Here is a 21,796-nt window from a genome sequence, read left to right on the forward strand (position 1 = left end):
TGCACAAACGTGCTCCTTTTCTTCGTCTCCTTTAAAAATCGTGAGAATCTATTCGTTTACGGCCAGTGACGCAAACGGGCGCCGAAAAAAAAGTGTTCCGGAAGAGAAAAGGAAGTAAAGAAAAGCAACGTCCTCCTTTGACGGGTCTGTCTTCGTGGAGCCGGCACACTCTTTTGACTTCCAGTTGTATGTGATGCAATCCTCTCTACCTGTCGACAGCTGTGGGTGTAATAACACCCTTACTGATCGCGAGTTCCAAAGTTTCTCGAAGTCCACGAATCGAAAAAATTCGCGAGGGCACGCGGAAATATTTCTAGCAACATTTGACACTTCGAAAACTTAATATCCCAAACTTCACAGTTGCTTAATACTGGCAAGCATTCTTTATTTTATTATGGAAGCAGTGAGCATCATAAAAAAGAGACAAATAAGTAGATACGTGAAAAAAATACGTACTTACGTAACTAGAAACAAAGCTACATACGCAACCTATGCAAAGACTTTTTAACTGCCTTACAGCGTAACAACAACAACAAGGATCGTGTTTTAGACTTTGTCCGTGTGTGTCTGTTTCGTACTTCCCTAGTCTCGGGACAACAACAACAACTTTGCTTTACAGCATAACAACAACAACAACAACAACTTTATTACGGGATGATGGCTGGGGACCTCATTGCTGGTGATGATGCGGGGAATGAAATAATAAGCCCCTTCACAATAAAGATCGAAGCCCTGTGGTGTCCAGAAAGGTGAAGAGAGCCTTGAGGGACAGTGCCAGAATGAGTGCAGAAGTGCGCCTTCATTTTATCAAATGCACTAGGGGTAAGACGGAGCTTATCACGAAGTAAACCAATCAAGCCACGAATCACACCCAGCATTTGCACGTGAGTATGCGTCCTGTGCCCAATTCGCGAAAAAAAAAAAAAAGAAATGGAGCCGCGGAATTATTTAATTTTGCAGTAAACCAATGCTTGCGCAAGATACGCAAAAAGGTACTCAGGTAACAAAGTGCCAGGCAAAAAAAATATCTGAGTTCTTTTAATTCCCTGTTAGCGCCGCGAAGCAACTGTGGCTATGAGCGTCGTACAGACGTGGACAGATGGAGAGGGGACAGCAGGAAGGAGTGGGGGTTAGTATGGGTCAGTACTGGGCCGACTTCAGGGCCAACTGTGACGACATTCGTCCGGAACGTCTGCTGGAAAACCCAGGGGAAACCTCATACAGCACAACCCGTGGTAGGATTCAAACCCACCACCTCCCAGCCTTCATCGCGACCTTGGCTACCACAAAGGAGCGATGGTTTAACCCGCTCGGCCATGCCGCTGGTAAGTATCTGAGTGGATACTCGATATTTGAGTAGAATACTAAAGACTCGAAAAGCTGTTTATTTGTTGAAGTTACAATATGTGAAACTTGCTTTCAAACAAATTACAGATAAAGTACAGACAAAAACGGATACTCGTTCGGATACTATTGCTCTTCCGTGATATACCCTTGAAGCGTGCACCCCCCCCCCCCCCTGTGTGCCATCAGCCCCATTTCTTTGATATTGTCAGAAAGTACAGGCTATATTAGTCGTCACTGTTCACTGTGCATCCCAGTTTAGTCCCGCAGCTGTTTATTTTTTTTTTTTAAGAACTACGACCATTTGCTGACTGCTCGATAATAAACTTGACGCAGTTTCGTGGTTTTACTTGGAGTAGAATGGACCACGCTTATTCAGCGGTCACGTGTGCTCATTTGCCAGTAAAACACTGGTCTCCCACGAACTCTTCATCTGTTCCGATATGCTAGAAGGGCGCCTCATAAAATGTATACGTGCCAGGATGCATACTAACCCCCCTGTCCCCCACTCCTTCCTGCTGCCCTCTCTCCACCTGTCCACATCTGTACGCCACTCATAGCCACAGTTGCTTCGCGGCGCTAACATGCATTTAAATAACTATGTTTCATAAATTATTCCGTTCATATGTACCCCTCGGCAGACTCTTCGCTGCATGACTACGGCCTTGGCCTGCATATACACAACGTTCTCTCACTTTTTTTTTTTTTTAGCAAACCTACTTGGCGTTTCCTCTTATTTATTTGTTATTTTTCTGTTTTTTAAGCCTGTGAGCGCCCGCTTCAACCTTGACCCCCAAAGCACCTGTGGTTGGCAACCGCGCACCTTATTTTTGTCACTGGAGTAACGTTGTACCTCTTTATCCAGCGAGTTCTATTTCCGGTGCGCCCTCTGCACCAAAGCGGAGAAAAGATTCTTCCAAACAGCATTCTTCCAGCATACCTTCCTCCAGCAACGACCGATACAGCTCACGATAGCTTACGCAGACACATGACTGGAGCACAGAAAGAAACAGAAACCGGACCGTGCGTTCCGACGGAAGCGAAAACGACCGAAAGCAACGTCGAGCAACCTCACACACTCTCCTTTCGCATCCTGCGCTGCAAGGAGAGAGAGAGAAAAAAAAAGAGTAAATTGGGAAGCAACTTTTAGGCCACTAGATTACCCCTTATCCCCCTACCCCTTTTCTTATACCCCTTTTGAGTCCTCTGACCCTTAAATTTACTCACCAGCACTGCCAATACGCTATGCAAGTTGGTCAGCTGTCTGCGCAGCTTCCCAGTATCCCTCTCTCCCCTATAGCACGTGGAGCAACCCATTGCTCCTTCCCCAAACAAGGCGGTAAGATTTCAAGGTGAGGCGCACGTTGTCTCTTCTGTGAACCCATGCCGGTATACGAATACCCCCTCATTGCTGCCTTTTGAGCGGACAGACACCTCGTCACGTGGTTCTTCTAAACTTTACCCTCTCCACTGTGCACAGACAAACCGGCGTAGCGCATAATCCCTAAAGTTCCGCATAAAATTAGCTACGTTTAGTCCCGAGAGGGACTAACGGTTGTGTTATGTAGAGTGTCTACCCTACCGTGCGCTATGTAGGTGAACCAGTAGCGCACACAGAACTCAGTTTTTCGACAAAGTTGAGTGCCATGTCCGATGTAGGGAGACAGCAATCGCCAAATTCGCTGTCCAAAATGAGCGACACTAAGTTCTCCATTGATGTATAACCGAGAGAACCAGCAAATGCAAAGCCTCTTCTCCATGCACAGCCACACATATTTTCTGTCAAGTTGTCGATGTCAATCGGTTCGTGTGGCAGCCAGGCCGGACAAGGTATATCTAAACAAGGGTGTCGAACCGCAAAAAATACGGGTTCGGTTCGGGTTCGGGTTCGCGTTGCTTGGATTTCGTTCCGGTTCAGTTCCGGTTCGGCCACGCCAAAAATCGAACCGGTTCACAAACCGGTTCGCAGCCCCGAACTGGTTCGCGAACCGGTTCAACGTTTCCATTTTATATCTCCCATAAAACTGCTTTTATCAGGTAATGCGTGGCTAATAGCTTACTGCTGTTGTCTGCATTGACGTTTTTAGTGGTCAGGTACTCCCTTTAGCGAGAGGAAGGAGAAATGTATGAACACTTGCACATAGCGTCCACGCTGATGAAGTGCTGTAGTCCTGCTACTTTCTGTTCCTAAACCTCACACGCACAGTGCCAGCAAGATACACTTAAATGAAGCCTAATAAGATGGACAGCATTCACGGATGGGCATAAATACATTTTTTATTTAAATATAAATACAAAATACTTTGTTGAAAGGGGTATTTAAATACTCTTCATAAATAATTTTCAATGTGAGTGTTTAAATACAAAATATTAATACAGTATTTAAATACTGTAACTACTAGTACCATAAATGCTGTAAGATGGCGTCTGGATGGCATCTGGAATTACAGAAATAATGATGATTATAACGACAAATCAGCAAGTAACAATAACATTTATTTGTTAGATTATCATGGCGATTTTAACATTATAAATTTCTCGAAGACTGCATCTTTTAGGCGTCTTCTGTTCGGCCGGACAATGAGATTCGCAAAGGAGAACAGCATCTCCACAGGTGCCGATGAACAAAGGCTTGTACTAAATTTGACGAGGATGCTTCGTACAACAAGGTAATTGGGTAGTCGCGACCGTTATCCGCAACAGCAGTGAAAAACTCGTCATCTAGAATGGTTGTCGCATGCGCATGCTGGCGCAAACACGGCGTAACTGCGCCCGAAACTCGCCCGTCTTCCTGAAAGGTCAAATGCAGGGCAATTTTCGGATATGAGTCAGTACATTCTGTATATAGGAGTATTTATAAATTATTTACAAGAATAAGTACCCAAAAGTTGGTATTTAAATATAATTATAAATACATTTTTCTAGTGTGTATTTAAATACAAAATATAAATACATGTATTTATATTTTAAATAGTATTTTAATTACAATGTATTTAAATACTGCCCATCCCTGACAGCATTTTACATAGACGACGGTACCTGCCGGCACACTGCATTCGCAGCGTGAATCGATCTGAAACCGTACTGAAGCATGTGGAAAATAAGTCTGCCAGCCTTGCTCTGTCCGAGCTCACAGCCGTGTACCAGTTAATCCACAACGCAAACGCAATGTGTCACGACACGACTGCACTACCAGTAAGCAGAACCACACTTACTGTTCAAACCACGACCAATCAAACAGGCACCGTTCTGCGTACGCTCCTTCTCCACTTCTCATGTTTCTGACTTGTTTAATTTTTGGTGCTCACGTGTAAAGGGAAATGTTGGGCGCTTGCTTAATCACATATTCGTCCTATAGAGCTACACAACTGGCCTACTCCATTCATGCTTCATTCGTCCGCGTGGCGCCTCCTCTGTGAAGAGCAGACGCCACAGCGCGGCCGTGGGGCGCTAGCCGCGGCGCTCACAAGGACAACTGCGTTTCAACGTGTTAAAAACGACTCTGAAAGCATACTTACTATACGTCCTCGTTTGACTGCTAGCTGAAAATTTGCGAAATCCATGATTCGTCCCAATGTCCAACGAGGACACCAATGTGTCCTCGTTCAGGGATTGAGAGGCACTTGAACTCTTATGCTGATTTCTTCTATGTCCGAACCGTTTTGTTGCGAACCGGTTACCTCTATTATTTTTTCCGGTTCTGCTCCGGTTCAGGTTCAACAGTGTCACGAAAATTGCGGTTCGGGTTCGGTTCCGGCAAAAATAACGGTTCGGGTACGGTTTTCGGTTCGGGTTCGGGTTCGGTTCGACACCCTGATCTAAACTGGTAGCGAAAACAAGCGAAAATACCAAATCAGACCCATCGGCAAGGCCACCAGCAAGAGGCGCGAGCGATCCTGGGTGTTGACAGTAGAGGTACGGTTGTAAACAGAAAAACTTTACAACATGGGCGTGGCTTGTGTGTGTACTAATAGGTTATTCATAATTTCAATGTAGAAAAAGCTTTCTGTTGCCCCGCTTGTGCACATATACGAGATCATCTGCCACTCCAGTACATTTCCGTATCCTGCTCCTTTGCGCATGTGTCATAGTTGGGTCTGTTTATCCGTGCGTCTCTGTATCCGTACCGTTTGTCCGTGCATTGTAATACGGAGTTCGTACACTCTTTGGGTTAAACAGGAAGCGACGTTCACATCTCCGTGCTGTAAACCAAGATTAACACGAGTGAACAGATGAATACAATGATCCCATGTTGCTGGGCCCGCGAAAAAAAGATTTCGTCATGGGACGAGCGGCCATGATGGTGTGAGTGTTAGTAGGAACCAACTGTGTACCAACGATGTCGTGTTCTGTTGCAATGGACCTATAACGGCCACTTACTGAATAAATGCAAACGTCTAATCACTAGGTATACGTATAGCTTTAGGTGAAAAATGGGCCTTATGAGCCTTCCTAATTTCTCTATGGTCATCACGATGCGTTTCTGTTTGAAGTTGTCAAAATCTGTGATAACTATGTATTTGGAATTGATATGATTCATTAAATCTGATATGCTTTATTTTTCTGTGTTCTCGTCTGGTATTGTTGACTGGGCGCGGAAAAGGGAATACAAGGCAAGCGAAGTGGGCCGGGCCAATGTAAACGTGCATGGATAATTATGCACTACTTATTATTCATACTAGTGACGTCGTCTCTGACGTCATTTATTTACAATCGTAGTAGTCCGCGCAACGGATGGATGGCACTGACCGTCTCTATCATGGCGTCATTCTGAAGACACAGGGGCCTATGGGAGTTACGCTACCTGTTTAAATATACCTTGGGCCGGATCCGAACGAAAGGAAAATGTCGATGCGGTGAATCTGCTTAGGACGTACGTTCGCGAATGCTCAATATGCCACTCAACGCAGAGATCCATACGATTCAAACAGACGCCAACCATGACAGGAAGCCCTCTATCCTATTGTCGATGTCCCGTGTCCACATTGGTGCACGTGCCCCCCCCCCCTTTTTTTTTTTGCTGGTGTTCCGCGGAACGACACACTTCAAGTGGAGCGCGCAGTGCGGGAAATGATCTAGGGATTGTTCTATCTTCCGCCCCATTGTCCGTCCTAACTTGAAGACAATGACGCTGCGAAATACTCGCAGCAGAAGATACTCCGATTTCCGTCTACCAGGTTCAAACTCCAAGGCGTCGCAAACACCCGTGCACGTGCCAAGGCCGTCAACGCCGTCATCGGGAGGCGGAGGGACGCACCGGGCGAGTGACACAAGTGATCGACGCCAAGGACGCTCTTCCTCCTCACCCGTCTATCTCATGTCCCGAACAGAATGTGTCAACATCCCGCTGTGACGTCATAGAAAACGGTGCAACCCCGTCCAGAGTCCACGAGAAACTTGTTGACTGCCGGCAGCCAGCATTTCCGCGCCGCCTCATCAATACGCTTTCGTAAACACATTAGATGATTAGAGGGAGGGAGGCATTCCTCCTCCGGACAGGGTCACGAGTGTATAGCTGATATGAGATTAGAAGGGCGATCAGCGCGAGTGGGTAAAAGCAATCCGCTCCTTCTTGGTGGTAGCCAAGGTCGCGATGAAAAATTGAAGGTAGCGGGTTCGAATCCTACCACCGGCTGTGATGTCTGACGATTTCCCGCAAATTTTCCAGACGAATGCCGGCACAGCTCCCACTGAAGTCGACCCAGGACCGCATACTAAACCACCCCTATCCCTCACTCCTTCCTGCTGCCCACCTTCCATCTGCTCACGTCTGCACGTCATAGCCACAGTTGCTTCGCGGCGCTAACACGTAAATAAAAAGAAGGGACAAGGTGTTGGTGTATGAAGCCGACAAACGGGGACATCCGGTGCGGGAATCGGAATGATACATGGCTACGTCTCGCTCGTTTGCACAAAGCCAGCTTGAGCTGCAGCAAGCGTATTCACCAGCTTGTTCGCGTTTATACCATTTTATTCGTCATATTTTTACTTGTTGGCGACGAAATATGGGATCGTGATATAACAAAATACCGTGTCTTTCTTCTACCGTGTCTTTCTTCACTACGGGAACAATGCGGGGTAGTTGGTGCCAATCCATAATGTACGACAAGCAGCAGGCAAGACACGGACAAGAGCGGGTAAAACACAGACAGGAAACACTAGCAGACGTCCCGTCCCGTCTGTGTTGTACCCACTCTTGTCCGTGTCTTCCCTGCTGCTTGTCATACGTCACGTGTCTTTCTTCGTATGACGTGCACTGATGAGGAACCCAGTATGCTGTCACACGCATCATTCCGAAAAATATGGGAAGCAGGGGTGTCGCATTTAGCGGCGCACGTATCCACGTGTGATTGTTCGCCTTTATTTAATGCCACCAGATGTGCACATTAGACAAGTTGTCGAGACGACCCTGATAAATGAGCGTAAATCGAACTGTGTCAGTGTGCCAACCGCAATGCTATAAAAAAAAAAAAAAAAAAACAAGAGTCAATAATTCCTATCAATAATTTTCGGACGGCAATGGAATGCGTTGCGATTTTCAGCAGCAGCTGTTAGTGACTTTTTATTTTATTTACAGGGTTAGTCTAGCAAACGTTACACATTTCGACTGCATCGTAAAAATAGAAGACGCCTGTGTGAGGGGATTTGAATGTGAAGCAGACACAGGAAAAAAAATGGTGGCGTTTGCGTGAGGTAGGCCATTGAAAATGCATGGGGCGAGATTTCGCTTGATCTTTAATTTTCTTTTTACATGACCATAGTGCTTACAAAAAATTCAAATAAAACTTCAGACAAATGGCTATCAGTCTTCAGAGTTTGAGGTAGGCTAATCCCACAGTCTTCTATATGTACGATGCCATTGAAATGTGTAACGTTTGCTAGACTAACCCTGTATTTATTTACATATCCTCAAGGCCTTCGGCAATGCAGAGTGGAGTGGCTTATCAAAGAAAAACACACATACAACCAATGATGCAGTACAGGTAACGATAGTAACGGCATGAGATAAATGGCATACACAACGCTAATCAAAAGGGTGAAAAAAAAAGCAAAAGTAGGCCAAAAAAAAAAAGGATGAGGTGCTACAATGAAGAAAGCCACATAGGCATTTCTTAAACTCCTTGCTGTCTGCGATGTTTGTAATGGATCCGAGCAAGCCGTTCCACTTCACAGACGGAGTAACGTAACATAACTTTTGATGACGCTGACGAAAAGTTTGACGATAGAGAGTTTTAGTATATCGTACGCAAAGGCGATAGCGTACGTAACAGATAGCGTTGGTGGTTCTGCGCACTGCGCAAAGCTCTCTTTCTGTTAATGACGTGCGCAGAACGATCAACGCTATCCCTTACGTACGCAAAGGCATTAGCGTGCGATCTACTAAAACTCTCTAATAGAGAGATTTAGTGCATCGTACGCTACCGCCTTTGCGTGCGTAAGGAATAGCGTGGTGATTTTGCGCAATGCGCGAAGCTCTTATGTTTTGCGCGAGCGCAGAACTACCAACGCTATCTCTCGAAAAGGTCCATTAGTAACCTTCCTGCAAATATATCCCAAACATTTTACAAACAAATCCGCAGACCGCCACGGAAAGTGTGTCGCCCCTGGCGTCGGAATGCAAGACGTCGTATTTAACCCCAAATGAGCGAAGGGCGCGTTTCGGAGTGGCATGTCGCGCCGGAAAGTAGCCAGAGAACATTGCAAAAAGAAAGCGGAAAGAGTTAAAGCGTAATGTACTGATTACAAGTACAAAGCATCCTCAAGTGTCGCTGTCCTTCAAGGTTATTAAAGGGACCATGAAATGAATTCTGCGAATTTCAAGTAATCTGTCGGGAAACGTTTTTTATGCACACTTGCAAATAGGATACCTAGGCCCATGTCCAGTCCCATTCGCTGCTAGCTTGTCACTCCCAGGAAGGAATGCGCCGGAGCGTGCTCCGTAAACTTTTGTCCAGCACTGTACCAACCGGCCCCATACGCTGTTTTATGGACCCTACTACGTTTATTGCTATTGCAGGATACTCGTTCACTTAGTAGGAATGGCCCGGTTATGAGGGCGCTGGCACAGTTGGCGACGGGTTGACGTTCGATGACACTAATGACGCACGGCACGACGATGAAGCTGTTCCAGTTATTTCGATATCTGCAGACGGCAACACGAGTATCGGCACGTGACAGGTCTCCTGCCACGACGATAAGGAACGAAGCTCTTCTTTTTATCTGAGCCTCCAGAACATACAGAAAGGTAAAAGGGCGGCGCAATTTCTGCATTTTTAGAGCACTGCCGACAACGCGTTGCCAAAAACGCTCACTAAACTCCACGGAGTATTCTGCCAGATTTAGGGCGAACAGCTAAGAAGTGTTTGTGTATATCGTTAGTACACTTTTAGAGGCGTGAAATACATATGAAATAGTACTTTGACGAACGCAGCTGTGGTCAGGCGGTTGAATACCACATGCATTTGCCTAGATTATCAAACATTTCTACTCAACCCGCGTGGATGTCATGGTCTTTTTTTTTTTATTTCGTGTTAGCGCCGCGAAGCAACTGTGGCTATGAGCGGCGTACAGACGTGGACGGATGGAGAGAGAACAGCAGGAAAGAGTGGTGGACAGGGGGGTGTCATGGTCTAAGTAATCTTCTAGATGCAATACTGCAAATGCTTTTTCCGTGATAGAGAGTCAGCCACTTGTCTTTTATTATTATTATTATTTATTTATTTATATGTGTCTACTAACAGCCTAAAGCCTTACCAGCAGTATGGTGCAATTTGGTCCAGCAGTATGGTCCAGCATTATGGTCCCTTTCGAATGGTCCAATTTTCATCAAAATGTTGTTTAGACAGTTCAGAATTTATATTTAATCGAGAGCTTGTAATCGTTCCTAACTTTTCTAGGTTTATTTTCACTACGTCCGTAGACTTGACAGTGTTATTTTTTCCTCTCTCTCTATTTATGAATGTTAACAATTTTTTGCGTGCAAAGCTTGATAGCAATACGCTACACGAGGCCACTGAGGCCGGGAAACGGATAAAGTGTTTCACTTGAAAAGAATATACTATGCCCTGACAGCGTAAGATAACAGTTTCAACCTCACCTTCAAACGCGACCGGAACCCCATAAAATTATCTTATCTGCGCTGAAATAGAAGAGCTCTTCTGAAATCATGCACAAGTTGAGACCGCGACGCATCTACGTCACGGAGTACCCACACAGAGCGACACTCATTCTAATGCAAGAAAACGAAAAAAAGGAATAATAGAAGAGGAAGAAAGAAAAAGGGAAAGCTCGCGGGCGGATGTTTTGCCGCGTCTTATGGATTTATGGTAATTACGTAGCAGACGACACTATCGGCCCTGTCGTCTGCTACGGAGTAGCTTGTGGCTGAGCCACAGAAAATTTCCTCATAGTTATAAGAGCACGAAAAGACATGATATTGAGCCGTTACGTGGAACGTGGAGCAGAACGTTGCTCGTGTGAATCTGAGTCGCGGAGCGATTAATTGACACCAACGTATGTCTGCAGGAAAATCACGTTTCATGTATTTAGGAGTAACGGCGGTAACGTACGGCCCAAATGCAGATGGTGAGTAAGAGTGCCTGTATACGGTTATCTGTGTTGCTGAGCTGGAGAACTGCAAATGGGAAAGGGGAGACCTCCTCCATGACTGCGCGACATCCCTGGGCAATAATGTTACTAGGCATTTTCTGATAACAGCCCACTAAAAAGAAAAGTAGCTCAACCAAGGTCGTCTGCTGCTATCGCATACGCGGGCGTCGCACTGGACATCGCGACAGACAGCTCTGACAAAGCAAGAAATAGTGAGTGTCAGGGGGAATCGCCTCCAATGTGTAGGCGATTTCCCTTTTTCCTGGGCATTTAAATAGAGCACGCTGCATATCCCGACACTGTGAAGCAACGAAAAGAAAGAAAGAAAAATCCGGAAAGTGAGGGGACAGTGAATATCCAGACAGCCCTCTACAATCCCCCTCCCCCCCAAAAAAAGTTTGCTGACGCCCCCTACAGTGGGGCCTTTGACATTTCAGCTTTAGGCGCATGTCGGTAATGATACATAGATCTGTTAGAGTAATCCCGAAAATAAAAATTATCAACTTCCGTCACAAGATTATGCGTACAGTAATCGAGACCCAAATATCCACAAACATATGCATCTGATGAACATGATGGCAATTGATGCACTGGACCGGTAATCCAGAAGATGTGGGTTCGGGTCCTACAGCTAACCTTTTCAGTGACTTCCTTCTTTGATATGCACCTGATTTCTTCCAAATAGGACCTCTTGCACACTTTTTGTTTTTGTGGCGAACGTTCACACTCCTGTACTGGTCAATCAACAGTTAAATTTTAGTTTTCCTCCTCCTCTTTCAATTCTTCCTCAAAAGAAAGCCCCAGCAAGTCATCCTTCTATCTCAACCTGTTAAGTTCTACAAAATTTTGCATCACCATGGAAGAACTCTTTGCATTTGATAATTCTAGTCTAGTCTTGCACTATTGATTGCATTGACCTGAACTTCTTTTACTCTGTATTTGTGCGCGAAACAGATAAACTATACATTTATCACTTATATTACGCTATGAATTGTTCCGTGATGTTTGGGGACAAATCTAAATCATACAAAAGTGAAAAGTTAGGTTTGCCACATTTTTTTAGGAAAGCAAACTCTTTTGTCAGCAGTTGAAAATTCGCAGAATTTTGCGTCTCCACACATATCAGAGTACGACTCTTCCCCAGCTCACACACACACCCACACTGCCACTATGCATCACTTTTTAAAACGGCATTCTGAAATTGATGTACTAAAAATTAGTCTCGTTCAACAAAGATTCGACTTCGAAGTTATACACAAATACATGTGTCATAAGACAACAGTGAACGAATAGGTCAGAATAATTCAAGTCAGGCCTTTAAAAAAATTATCATAAAAGGTAATATTATATATATAAAAGGCAAGTATCGTGGCAAGCCTGAATACCAGTTGAAGCCACTGACCTATTCATGCGATTAGTGTGTTGATATTCCACGCAATGAGGAAACTGTGGGCCAGTTTACATTGTTTCTTTTGAAACTCCCCATTTTCCGCAATCACCGCAGCGCACTTGTACAATCCTTCAGTACTTTCTGTACCCTACGTTTAAGCAGTCTAAACAGAAAAAGAAAAAAAGGGGTTTGTGATGATGAGCGGGCATGCAGCCATTATATGCTGTACGTGTAGGTTATATGTCAAATGTGTATACAAAAAGATCTACATTCCTCAAAACAACAAATGTGTCAACTTCAAAGCCAGTGAAATAGATGTTTTGATATTTATGCTGATGTCCTCATGTCATGCTTTTTTCTTCTGTCCTCAACTCTATTATTTGTTGGGTAATTGCACAGTGCAGCAACCTGCAGCAGTGCATTCCATGTAATAACGTGCCAAAATATCATACTCTTTCATCCCCAATAGCACTTTTCATTCAGAACTGGGTCTGCACCTGGATAACGGACACCGTTACTTCCTACTACAAAAAAGAAAAGGAAAGAAAAGTCCTGAAAAGCTTTGAAAAAATAAAAAAATGCATTGAAAACTATGCCCAATGAACAACTTGTAGACATTCAACATATATCACAACATACAAAACAGTTCATATTATCCAAGGGGTACTCATAGAACTTTACTGACTGCTACTCCATGGACATTATGCACTATTTTAGGCAGCAATATTTTGAAACAAATTATTTGATAGCTCAATTGTATCTCCGAAATATGTTTCTAAACACTCGTTCCGCTTAATACACATCCTTTATGTTTCCTACTCACACATTGCGAACTGAAAACAAATGGAGGTTCCTTAGTATCCAAATTTGTATACTAAGTATGTTACTAGGGCCCGGTTTCACCAACGTGGGTTAACCGAGATCAAGGGTTGCTAAAATTTGCCCTTCAACGAGCACCGAAGTGATCCCCAATATTTTATTTGTTTTTCGATGCAGAGTGTTCTCCAATGAATATAATGAGTTCGCGTGAAAGAACGATGAGCGTAGGTGATGTACAGAGCAAGTGCAAGGGCTCTGTTCCACACATCTTTTAAAACTTCTTCTCCTCGTGAAAAGAGCCCATCGCACAATGAGAGGACGTCGTGACGTATGCTACTCCCCTCACGTGACCAGTGATGCACAGCATGTATAAGTGGCGCGTGAGCTGCGAAGAAAAATACACAGCTATAACGCACCGCAAAGCGAGGATATTTTGCATGGCGACTCCTGGTGGACAGCTTGACAGATGACGCAGGATTTTGAGCAACGTTAAATGTCCCGTCATTGGTCCTTTAACACTCAACTCTATTTTACAAACATTAGTCGGTGATGTGATGAATGTTTCATTGACAATGACCCCCTTTAGTGGAGCAGAGTTAAGAATTACATTGAAGTTAAAGGACTGTTGATCTCAGTTGAAATGTTAACCGTCGTTGATGAAACCGGACCTAAACACATTACAGCAATGAACCTCACAAACCGCCAGTGCTTTGTTACGGTGTTGTTTGACCTTAATCTGTCTGGCACTATCCCAGGATGCTGTCAGATATGAATTGGGAGATCAGAGCCAAGAATGTGGCTGGAGCCGAAGCCACAACATCAACCCATGACAACGCTTACTGTAAACATTGATGTCCACGTAACAATTAAGAGCAAAAACAAATAAATGAAGAGTTATGCAGAGACCAACATGCGCAGTATGAGATGTTGGAGACACAAAATCTTGCTAAATTTTTACAGCCATCTACAGAAGATGGGCGTAACAGTGAATTACATTATGTCGTCTGTATGAGTCTTTGGACTGTCTGAGCTTGTTTTAGCTTACCTTTAAGAAATGAAAATAAACTTACAAAGCTGCAACCCCGAATTAGGATTTCTCACTATCCGATGAAGTTGCATCAGCCACAAACGCCAACTGTGAAACCCAACAAGCATTATTCTTATTCAAGCCAGCAGGGTTGTACGGTTTACTGGACACATTCTTTTGCATATGACATCACCAGATAGTCACTGGAGTTTTCAATATGTAACAGCAAAGGCCATCAGTATGCGAAACAATAGTTCATTTCTGGGTTGAGTCATTGCATCATCCTAACTTGCCCGTAGTGACTCGATCTACAAAGTACATAGCATTATACCACGAGACAAATACTACTTACTCAAACCTCGCACAACCTGTTTCGTAGGAACTGTGTTGCAGTAACTACAGATTGTGCAAATGTGCAACGCCTTGTTTGAGTCGTGCCTTTTTCAAAGTTTGCATTTGTATATATCATTGGGAGCTGCCAGAACGTAAGGTTACTTAGGGTCCATCGTTACGGCACACAGGTGCAAGAAATCACAAGAGCAGCGGCGGTGGTGTACCCAAAATTACAAAACACAGAGGGGGGATGCAAAAATCTCAGGGGAGGGGGTTCGAAATTATACGTTGAAACAGACTTTATGTGTCATATATAACATTGCCCCATTCTCCCACCTGTATGGGGTACACGGGAAGAGGGATAGGGAATGTTGTCAAACATTTCGGGGGCAGGGGATGCTGGGGAGTCTGGATAGACAACTGTGGCGGCACCACCGAAAAACACGAATAATACGGAGAATGGGAATCCCTTCATCTTGTCCGTGGCTTCACTGGGACACTATGAATGATATTTGGCATGTCCCAAATAAACAACACACTTCGTACGCGAGCAGAGCATTTTTAGTATTCTTACGCAACTGATCAGCGTGAAAAATGGCAGCGCGAAATTTCCGTTCCGACGCGCAAGCTGTGAATCTCCTCTCAGCGAAGGATGATCAAAACAAACACTGGCCATCAAATAGAACGGAGCACTTACCAAAGTCGATGAACTGCTTGATTGACAGAGGACACGGATTAAAATGCGAGTAATAGTCCAGCATCTTTCGTATACCGCTGAATAAGCGCAATGTGATCTTCATGATGGATATATTCTTGGGGAGCACGGTTCGTTCACGTCACCATCAAATTGAAAAGATGGGTGAAGAATCGTTCCGGAGACACACAAGCCAACGTCACCTGTGCGATAGTGTACACTGATGAAAGGCGGAAGCAGAGGTGATACCACAGAATTACGGAATCACGTGCGCTCTACGTCAAACGTAGACATTTCACCTTCGCTGAAATACGTTCACATCGCCACAAGGAAGGTGTGTTGAACCAGTTCTTCCCTCATTGGTCAACGTGAGATATCAGAAGGGGGCTCGCCTTCCAATGTTTTTCAGAGACTGAAAAACATGGCGATCTCCACTTGCGAGGTTGCCAGACGCGTACTAATATGATGCCGTGGAAACGCCATAGAAACGCGGAACAACAAATGGGCGCCTCCATTAGTGCTGCTTCCCCGTGGCAGTCATAGGAACTGTGCGCGTGTGGGCTGCCGTTTGCCGAGTTTCCTCATTTTCCTGTGTATGTATTCGTGTTGTTTGTGTTCGTTTCGTTTAGAACCGGTGGAGATGCGATACTGCATCGGCCAGCACTCCTCACGTGGGAAACTGTACATATCGCACGCGGAAGCAAGCAATCTTCTTTTCGATGAAAGATGAAAGTCACTGAAAAGGTTAGCCAGCTGTAGGACTCGAACCCACATCTTCTGGATTACTTCTATGTTGTTCCAGCCTCAGAACATCAGTTCTCTCACAGTCTTCTTTTGTCGATCTTTCAAACATTCATACGCTGCTCAGATGCCGACTGACAGAATGTTGATAGTCTCTTCAAAAGTAGTAGTACTTGCAAACAAGCGCGAAGGCTTTGCGCACTAAAGAAGTCGTATTCGATCAACGAGGAGAACTGGGCCTGTGGTACGAGATGATAATTTTAAAGGTACTGTAAGCAGCACCGATCAAATGTCATCTAGTGTGGCTATTCGATAGTCCAAGCCACCAGGACAAAAACTGCGCAAGTTTCATTCCAATCGACCGTGCAATTAATTAGAAAATTACAATTAAAGATTACGGGCAACACTGTACTAGGTACTCGAAATGAATCCGTACTCCTGACACATACGGCGGCAACCACATTGCATGCGTATAACTCTGGGCCTGACATAACAATCCACTATAAAATCCGCCCCTGCAATCCACACAACGATCCACATCTGAGGATAAACGGATAAGCGAACTGAAATGAAGTGCTGAGCCGTTGAAAAAAATGTGTCAGACGTTCAAGAAGCCAGACAACGTCGGGACTTGTTTTGTTCACAGAGGTTCACAGAGAAAGTTTGTTCGTTCGAAAAGGCCGCGAACAGAAGGAGCGCGCAGGCGCAGCAGAGAAGTAGGGAGAGCCTCCATCGAACAGCGGCCAGCGCTGGGTTACTTCGCAAAAACAGGGGTTAACAGGTTAAACTGTTAACACGGGTTTCAGAATGCATAGGTAAACAGGAAGACTAATAATATGGTTAGTAAAATAACGAAGTTCCGATGTACTAGTGTGTAATACCCATTGTCAGTGTTGCCCGCTGTACAGGGGGTTGTTTGACACCAGGCGTCGCACCGCTCCACTACGCCGCAGAGCTCTGCTACGCCGAATCTTCCATGGCAAATTAAAAATATTTATAGCGCGTTGTTGGTCGTATGGTTCCGCATATGGTATTTAGAAGCAACAAAGTCTCTAGTCACATCACCGGCATATCATGCTTGTCTACTGCTTTACAGTACCTTTAAAGGGACGGTCTCGTACAGCTGGGGCGATTCCGAAACTGAGCCGAAGCTAGCTTCACAAGTACTGTACACATACAACCGTCAAAATTTCATTAGGAATAACCACTGATCTCTATGTATAAAGGCTGGATCGCGCATGGGAGAGGGGCTCGTGGGGGAGAGGCGTGCCTTCGGGCCGCCATGTTGGTGGGCCCTAAAGTGCTGTGTGTGCCCATAGAAAACAATGGGAGGCAACAGAGATTGTGAGTATTTATTGCGCTGCTAGCATTGATCGTTGTTTGTCATCACACAATTTTGTAAGGTGCCAGTATACTGATGTATCCTAACAGTGTTTCACAGGTGTCCTGCCGTTCGATTCTTAATTACGTTATGTTTTGCATTCCGAAACTAGACCGTCACTGCAGTGCAGCGCTGGGGATTGTACTACAGCACGTTTCCCAGCCAATATTTCAATAAGAAACGACGTGAGATTAACAACAACCATGTATATAATATCCCGTACTGCGTTCTGGACAAAAATTGTTCCATAAAGAACGGCCCGGGAAAAGATATACTCGCATGGCAGAAAGAGATCGTTCTGTAGAGTCACAGCCGTTGTTTTAGTCGTGTATGCGTTTAGTATGATTTATGTCAAGCATCGCCTTAGAAAGAGTCTTTTAGTAAACGACAGCGGTGCTTTGCCTCGCAAATATGGACACACCGAAGCAGCCCAAAAAATTACTACGCGCAATATTAGATCACACTCGTTAGGACAGTTAATCAGGTAGTGATGTAAGCTTAATCAATTAAGTTACTTAGAAAGTGGTAACACCTCCTTAGACACAGGACTTATCTCTTTTTGAAGTACAGCCCTTCTATGTTTGTTTGCTTCTTCCTTTATTTGTTCTGATTATTTGCAGGCGCGGTTGTGCCAAACTGAATGTCCTTCTCCAGCACTCACATGTTTTTGTTGAATACAACTGCAGTGTGAGAAAAGCTGCTTGGGGACGGGGTCCTGCTATCCAGTGCTGACTTTCTCATGCTTGTTATGTGGAGCATGTTCCAAAAAATGCAGCTCCACGTATGGTCTTCAAATTGCAACAGGACTATTTGGAGCTTGAAACAGTTGTGATTTTGTCATTTTGGCCCTCGTGTACCCAGTGTGTGAAACGCAAACAAAGAAGTCTAACACGATATGCTTTTGTAATGAAGATCACTGATGATGAGTAACGAGAATATACGAGTTCTAGTTTATTCAATATTTTATATCATTCATTATATTCCGCACCAACAAGCTAACTATTAATAATAAAAAAACTGAATTCATTCTCTTCCATAGCCCTCAGAGGGAACTACCGCTGCTGCCAACTTTAACGCTAAATGGTAGCTCTCTTTTACCTACTGGCAAGGTAACGTTCCTGGGAGTAACGTTAGATACCCATTTCAAGTTCACAGCACACATCTCAAACATATATCAGCGTGCGGCTTACGGCCTTCATGCGTTATCCAAGGTCAAATATTTTTTTTCCACTCCATACACTTGTGTCATTATATTACGCTTTCATACATTCCCCACCTCTCTTACTGCATTACATCATGGGGATCCACATATATCTCTCATCTCTAAACCGCTTACAAAGAAGAGCTATTCGCATCATTACATTCACTCCCACAGTATGCAGCAGTCGCCACCTCTTCATATCACTGCGTATTTTGCCACTCATGCAGCTGTTTCATTTCTGCGTTCTACTGCTTCTGTACGAGCATTTGTCAGGTGTCTTCAACAATCAGTGTCTTGCAGTAGTCGTTCCATCTAGATCACCTTGTAATTTTTTCCTGCCACGCACAACAACCAACTACGGGAAGCAAACATTCACCTTCGTTGCTGCCAAACTATGGAACGCCTTGCCCGATAACCTAAAGTCAGTACGTTCGTTCCAACGTTTTCGGATCATCTTACGGAACCATTTCATGAATTAGTTACTCATATTCATACACATTCTTTTCATGCACGCTTTTTCAACTATTTGTCTTCTTTCACCCATGGGCTTTTTCGCCTACGCTGTTCACCTTCATAAACGTCACATTTTTGCTCAATCTCAGTTGTTTTTATTTCTTACATTTATTTAATTTATTTGTTCTTTTACTTGTGTGCGTATTGTGCTTTGTCCCATACTGTGACAGTACATCGTTATATAGGATACCTTGTTCTGATGTTGTCGCCACAAACATGATATTCAGATTGTTTCCGGGAGGCCCCACCTCTAGCTATGCTACGGGGCTCTACAACAGTTCATACAAGGTATTATATACTGTGAATGCCTTTAAAAATCCCATGTGACAAATATGCCTTTACTTTCTGAAGGTGCTGTGGTAGTCAAAGTTTGTGAGCATTACGCAGGTTCTGCACCCATTTCTTGAGTATGTCGAGGCAGCCGTGAAGTAACCTGCATTGATGATGATTATTCCAATTTTTATGGTGCATCGACAACAAAGGAAATAATACATCAGAACATTGGTTTGGGTGTAACCAGTTAAAAATGAATATGTTGTTTAATAAATGCATTGGACAAATGTTAAAACATCAGTTTAAAACATGGTTTACAATCCCTGTATCTTCTAAAAATTAAAAAGATTAAAAACTATTCTAAAAATAATATGGGGAACTCTTCTAAAAAGAATTATAATCTCTAATTATTATATTGCTGGGTGAAGGAGCCTAAAGTGTAAGGTGTGTTTCTGATGTGAACATGTAAGAAAATATGCAAAACTGAGAGAGGCTAACCACAGTGCGTGCACTGAGGTTGTTCCTTCCTGTAAAGTAGAAACCAGTGGATGAGGAACGTGATACTTACATGTACACCCAGCCGTATCACACTGCACAGATTATTCACTGGGTAGCCCTCATGACGAAACCTGTATTGAGAAACCACTTTTGCCTTAAAAACTGCTACAAATAGCGCGACACGCTACAAATTATTACTATCGTAACAAGCTGACGATACAGCTCAGACACAAAGGCATTATTCAAGTCGCGCCACACCACCGTTACGTAGGATTCTTTGTCACAAATCAAACCAAGGCACAAAACAATACCAATACATGAAAAAAGGTGACAATCGTGGTCTCATTATGACGTAATACCGAACTTGTGCGCGAAGGTAATTCAAAGAAATGAATGTGGCACTTGCTTCCGCAGAGAACACGGTGTACCATGCTAGCAATGCATGCAAAAAAGCGCTCGAGTGCTCGCACATATATTAATGACAACACTACCTGTGTAGTGTAACGTGTTCTTTCAAGCATATTATGCACTCAAACTGTATTTGCCGCCGGGTAAAATGCAAGTGTGCTCGATTGAATGTCGGAAGAGCGATCAAGCAACCTGCATCCAGTGCTCGTTTTGGGCAAAAAAGCACTTCATAATGGTCCACTAAATATACAGAATGGACGCCTATTTATTCCTCGAAGAGTGACTCACCTGTATACATTTAGGCCCTGTATCCTTGCCAGTACGATTGGTACGACCGTAATTGCAAGAAGTTGCCATGATCGCTGCGGCGACTGTTGTGGGTACAGTAAGATGGCGGCCGGTTTCTTCACGCTCACGCTCCCTATCCGCGATCCAGCCTTTTACAATCGAGATCAGTGGGAATAACCTAGTCGTTTTCGAGGAATTTGTCGAAACGTGCCGTAATAGCAGACGACGAAAGCTGCGCTTCTCTCATGCATACGTCACGTATGACGTCGGCCTGCAGGTACGTCGTTGTTGTCATGGTAATTGTAACTTGCAGAAGCACCTTGGGTTGAGTCATCCCCTTTGCTCTCGAAATGGGGACACTCAGGCATATACCTCCGCGAGCGGAGAATATAGTCCGAGCATTGACTGTGGGGTCTCCGATAATGTGGCGCATAATCGGATACGTGGAAGCTAGGTCACGTGTTTTCTTTCCGCGAGTATTTGAAGGAGTACAGAGGGCCATCCAAAAAATTTTCAGATTAAGACATCTGATGAAAGTGTGTGTGTCATTATATCGAATAGCGCGAAAGGTTTTGATGTGCGCAATTCGTTTCCAAGAAAAAAACTCACATAAACATAGCTCCGCGCGTTCACCCTTAACTCGCCACTCCAGCTATAACGAGGATGAGGAGGTATGATGACACGTCACCGATCACGGCATAAGGAGACTCGTTCTGGTTCGCCGGTCAGTGGGGGTCAGCGCCTTGTCCCTTTGCCGCCGTAAACCTGTTTTGCCAGTTCTCCCGGAGAATTGGGGATAGAAGGAGGGGCCGAAGCATTACCGAACAAGGAGAAAGGCTTTATCAGAACCCCGAACAGCCGAGTAGCAGACGACAGCGGAGTAGCAGACAACATTTCTCTAGGCCAATCAGCGAGCGTTCTCCTTATAGCGTCAGCGCGAGGTTCCAGGCAGATCACAGTCTGGTACTGCTCTTCACCACCGTTGCGCACGGTCGCTTTTTGCGGCATGTTTTAAATTCAATTTCTGCGATAATTATGACTCTGCGGTGTAAATTACTTCGCATGGTGCATCTTACTGGCCTACTTAACAGTTTTATAGGAAGAAAACTGGGCGTTAAAAATGACTTCTGTGCTACTTTAATGCGGTTTTTAAATAAACACGCACTCCTTCCCCATGTACGTCGTCAGCGACACTTCATTTCGAAGCATGATCAGTGTACAACGGGGAGTGTAATGGAAGCGCGCGTAATATATTTTTAATCGGAGCTGTAATGCGA

The 21,796-nt window shown here is 44.4% G+C and overlaps 1 protein-coding gene across 1 annotated transcript in view; it reads right to left on the bottom strand.

Moving 5' to 3' along the window:
• The window catches only part of LOC135385502 (pyruvate dehydrogenase (acetyl-transferring) kinase, mitochondrial-like), a 36,609-nt gene extending 20,971 nt beyond the window's left edge, over positions 1–15,638 (bottom strand). Inside the window, exon 1 of the mRNA XM_064614852.1 lies at positions 15,220–15,638. Within this exon, the coding sequence (XP_064470922.1) occupies positions 15,220–15,322 (103 nt within the window). The 5' untranslated portion in view covers positions 15,323–15,638. The remainder of the gene's footprint in view (positions 1–15,219) is intronic.
• Between the last annotated feature and the right edge of the window lie 6,158 nt (positions 15,639–21,796).

Source organism: Ornithodoros turicata, chromosome 2, assembly GCF_037126465.1.
Source record: "Ornithodoros turicata isolate Travis chromosome 2, ASM3712646v1, whole genome shotgun sequence".
Taxonomy (NCBI): domain Eukaryota; kingdom Metazoa; phylum Arthropoda; class Arachnida; order Ixodida; family Argasidae; genus Ornithodoros; species Ornithodoros turicata.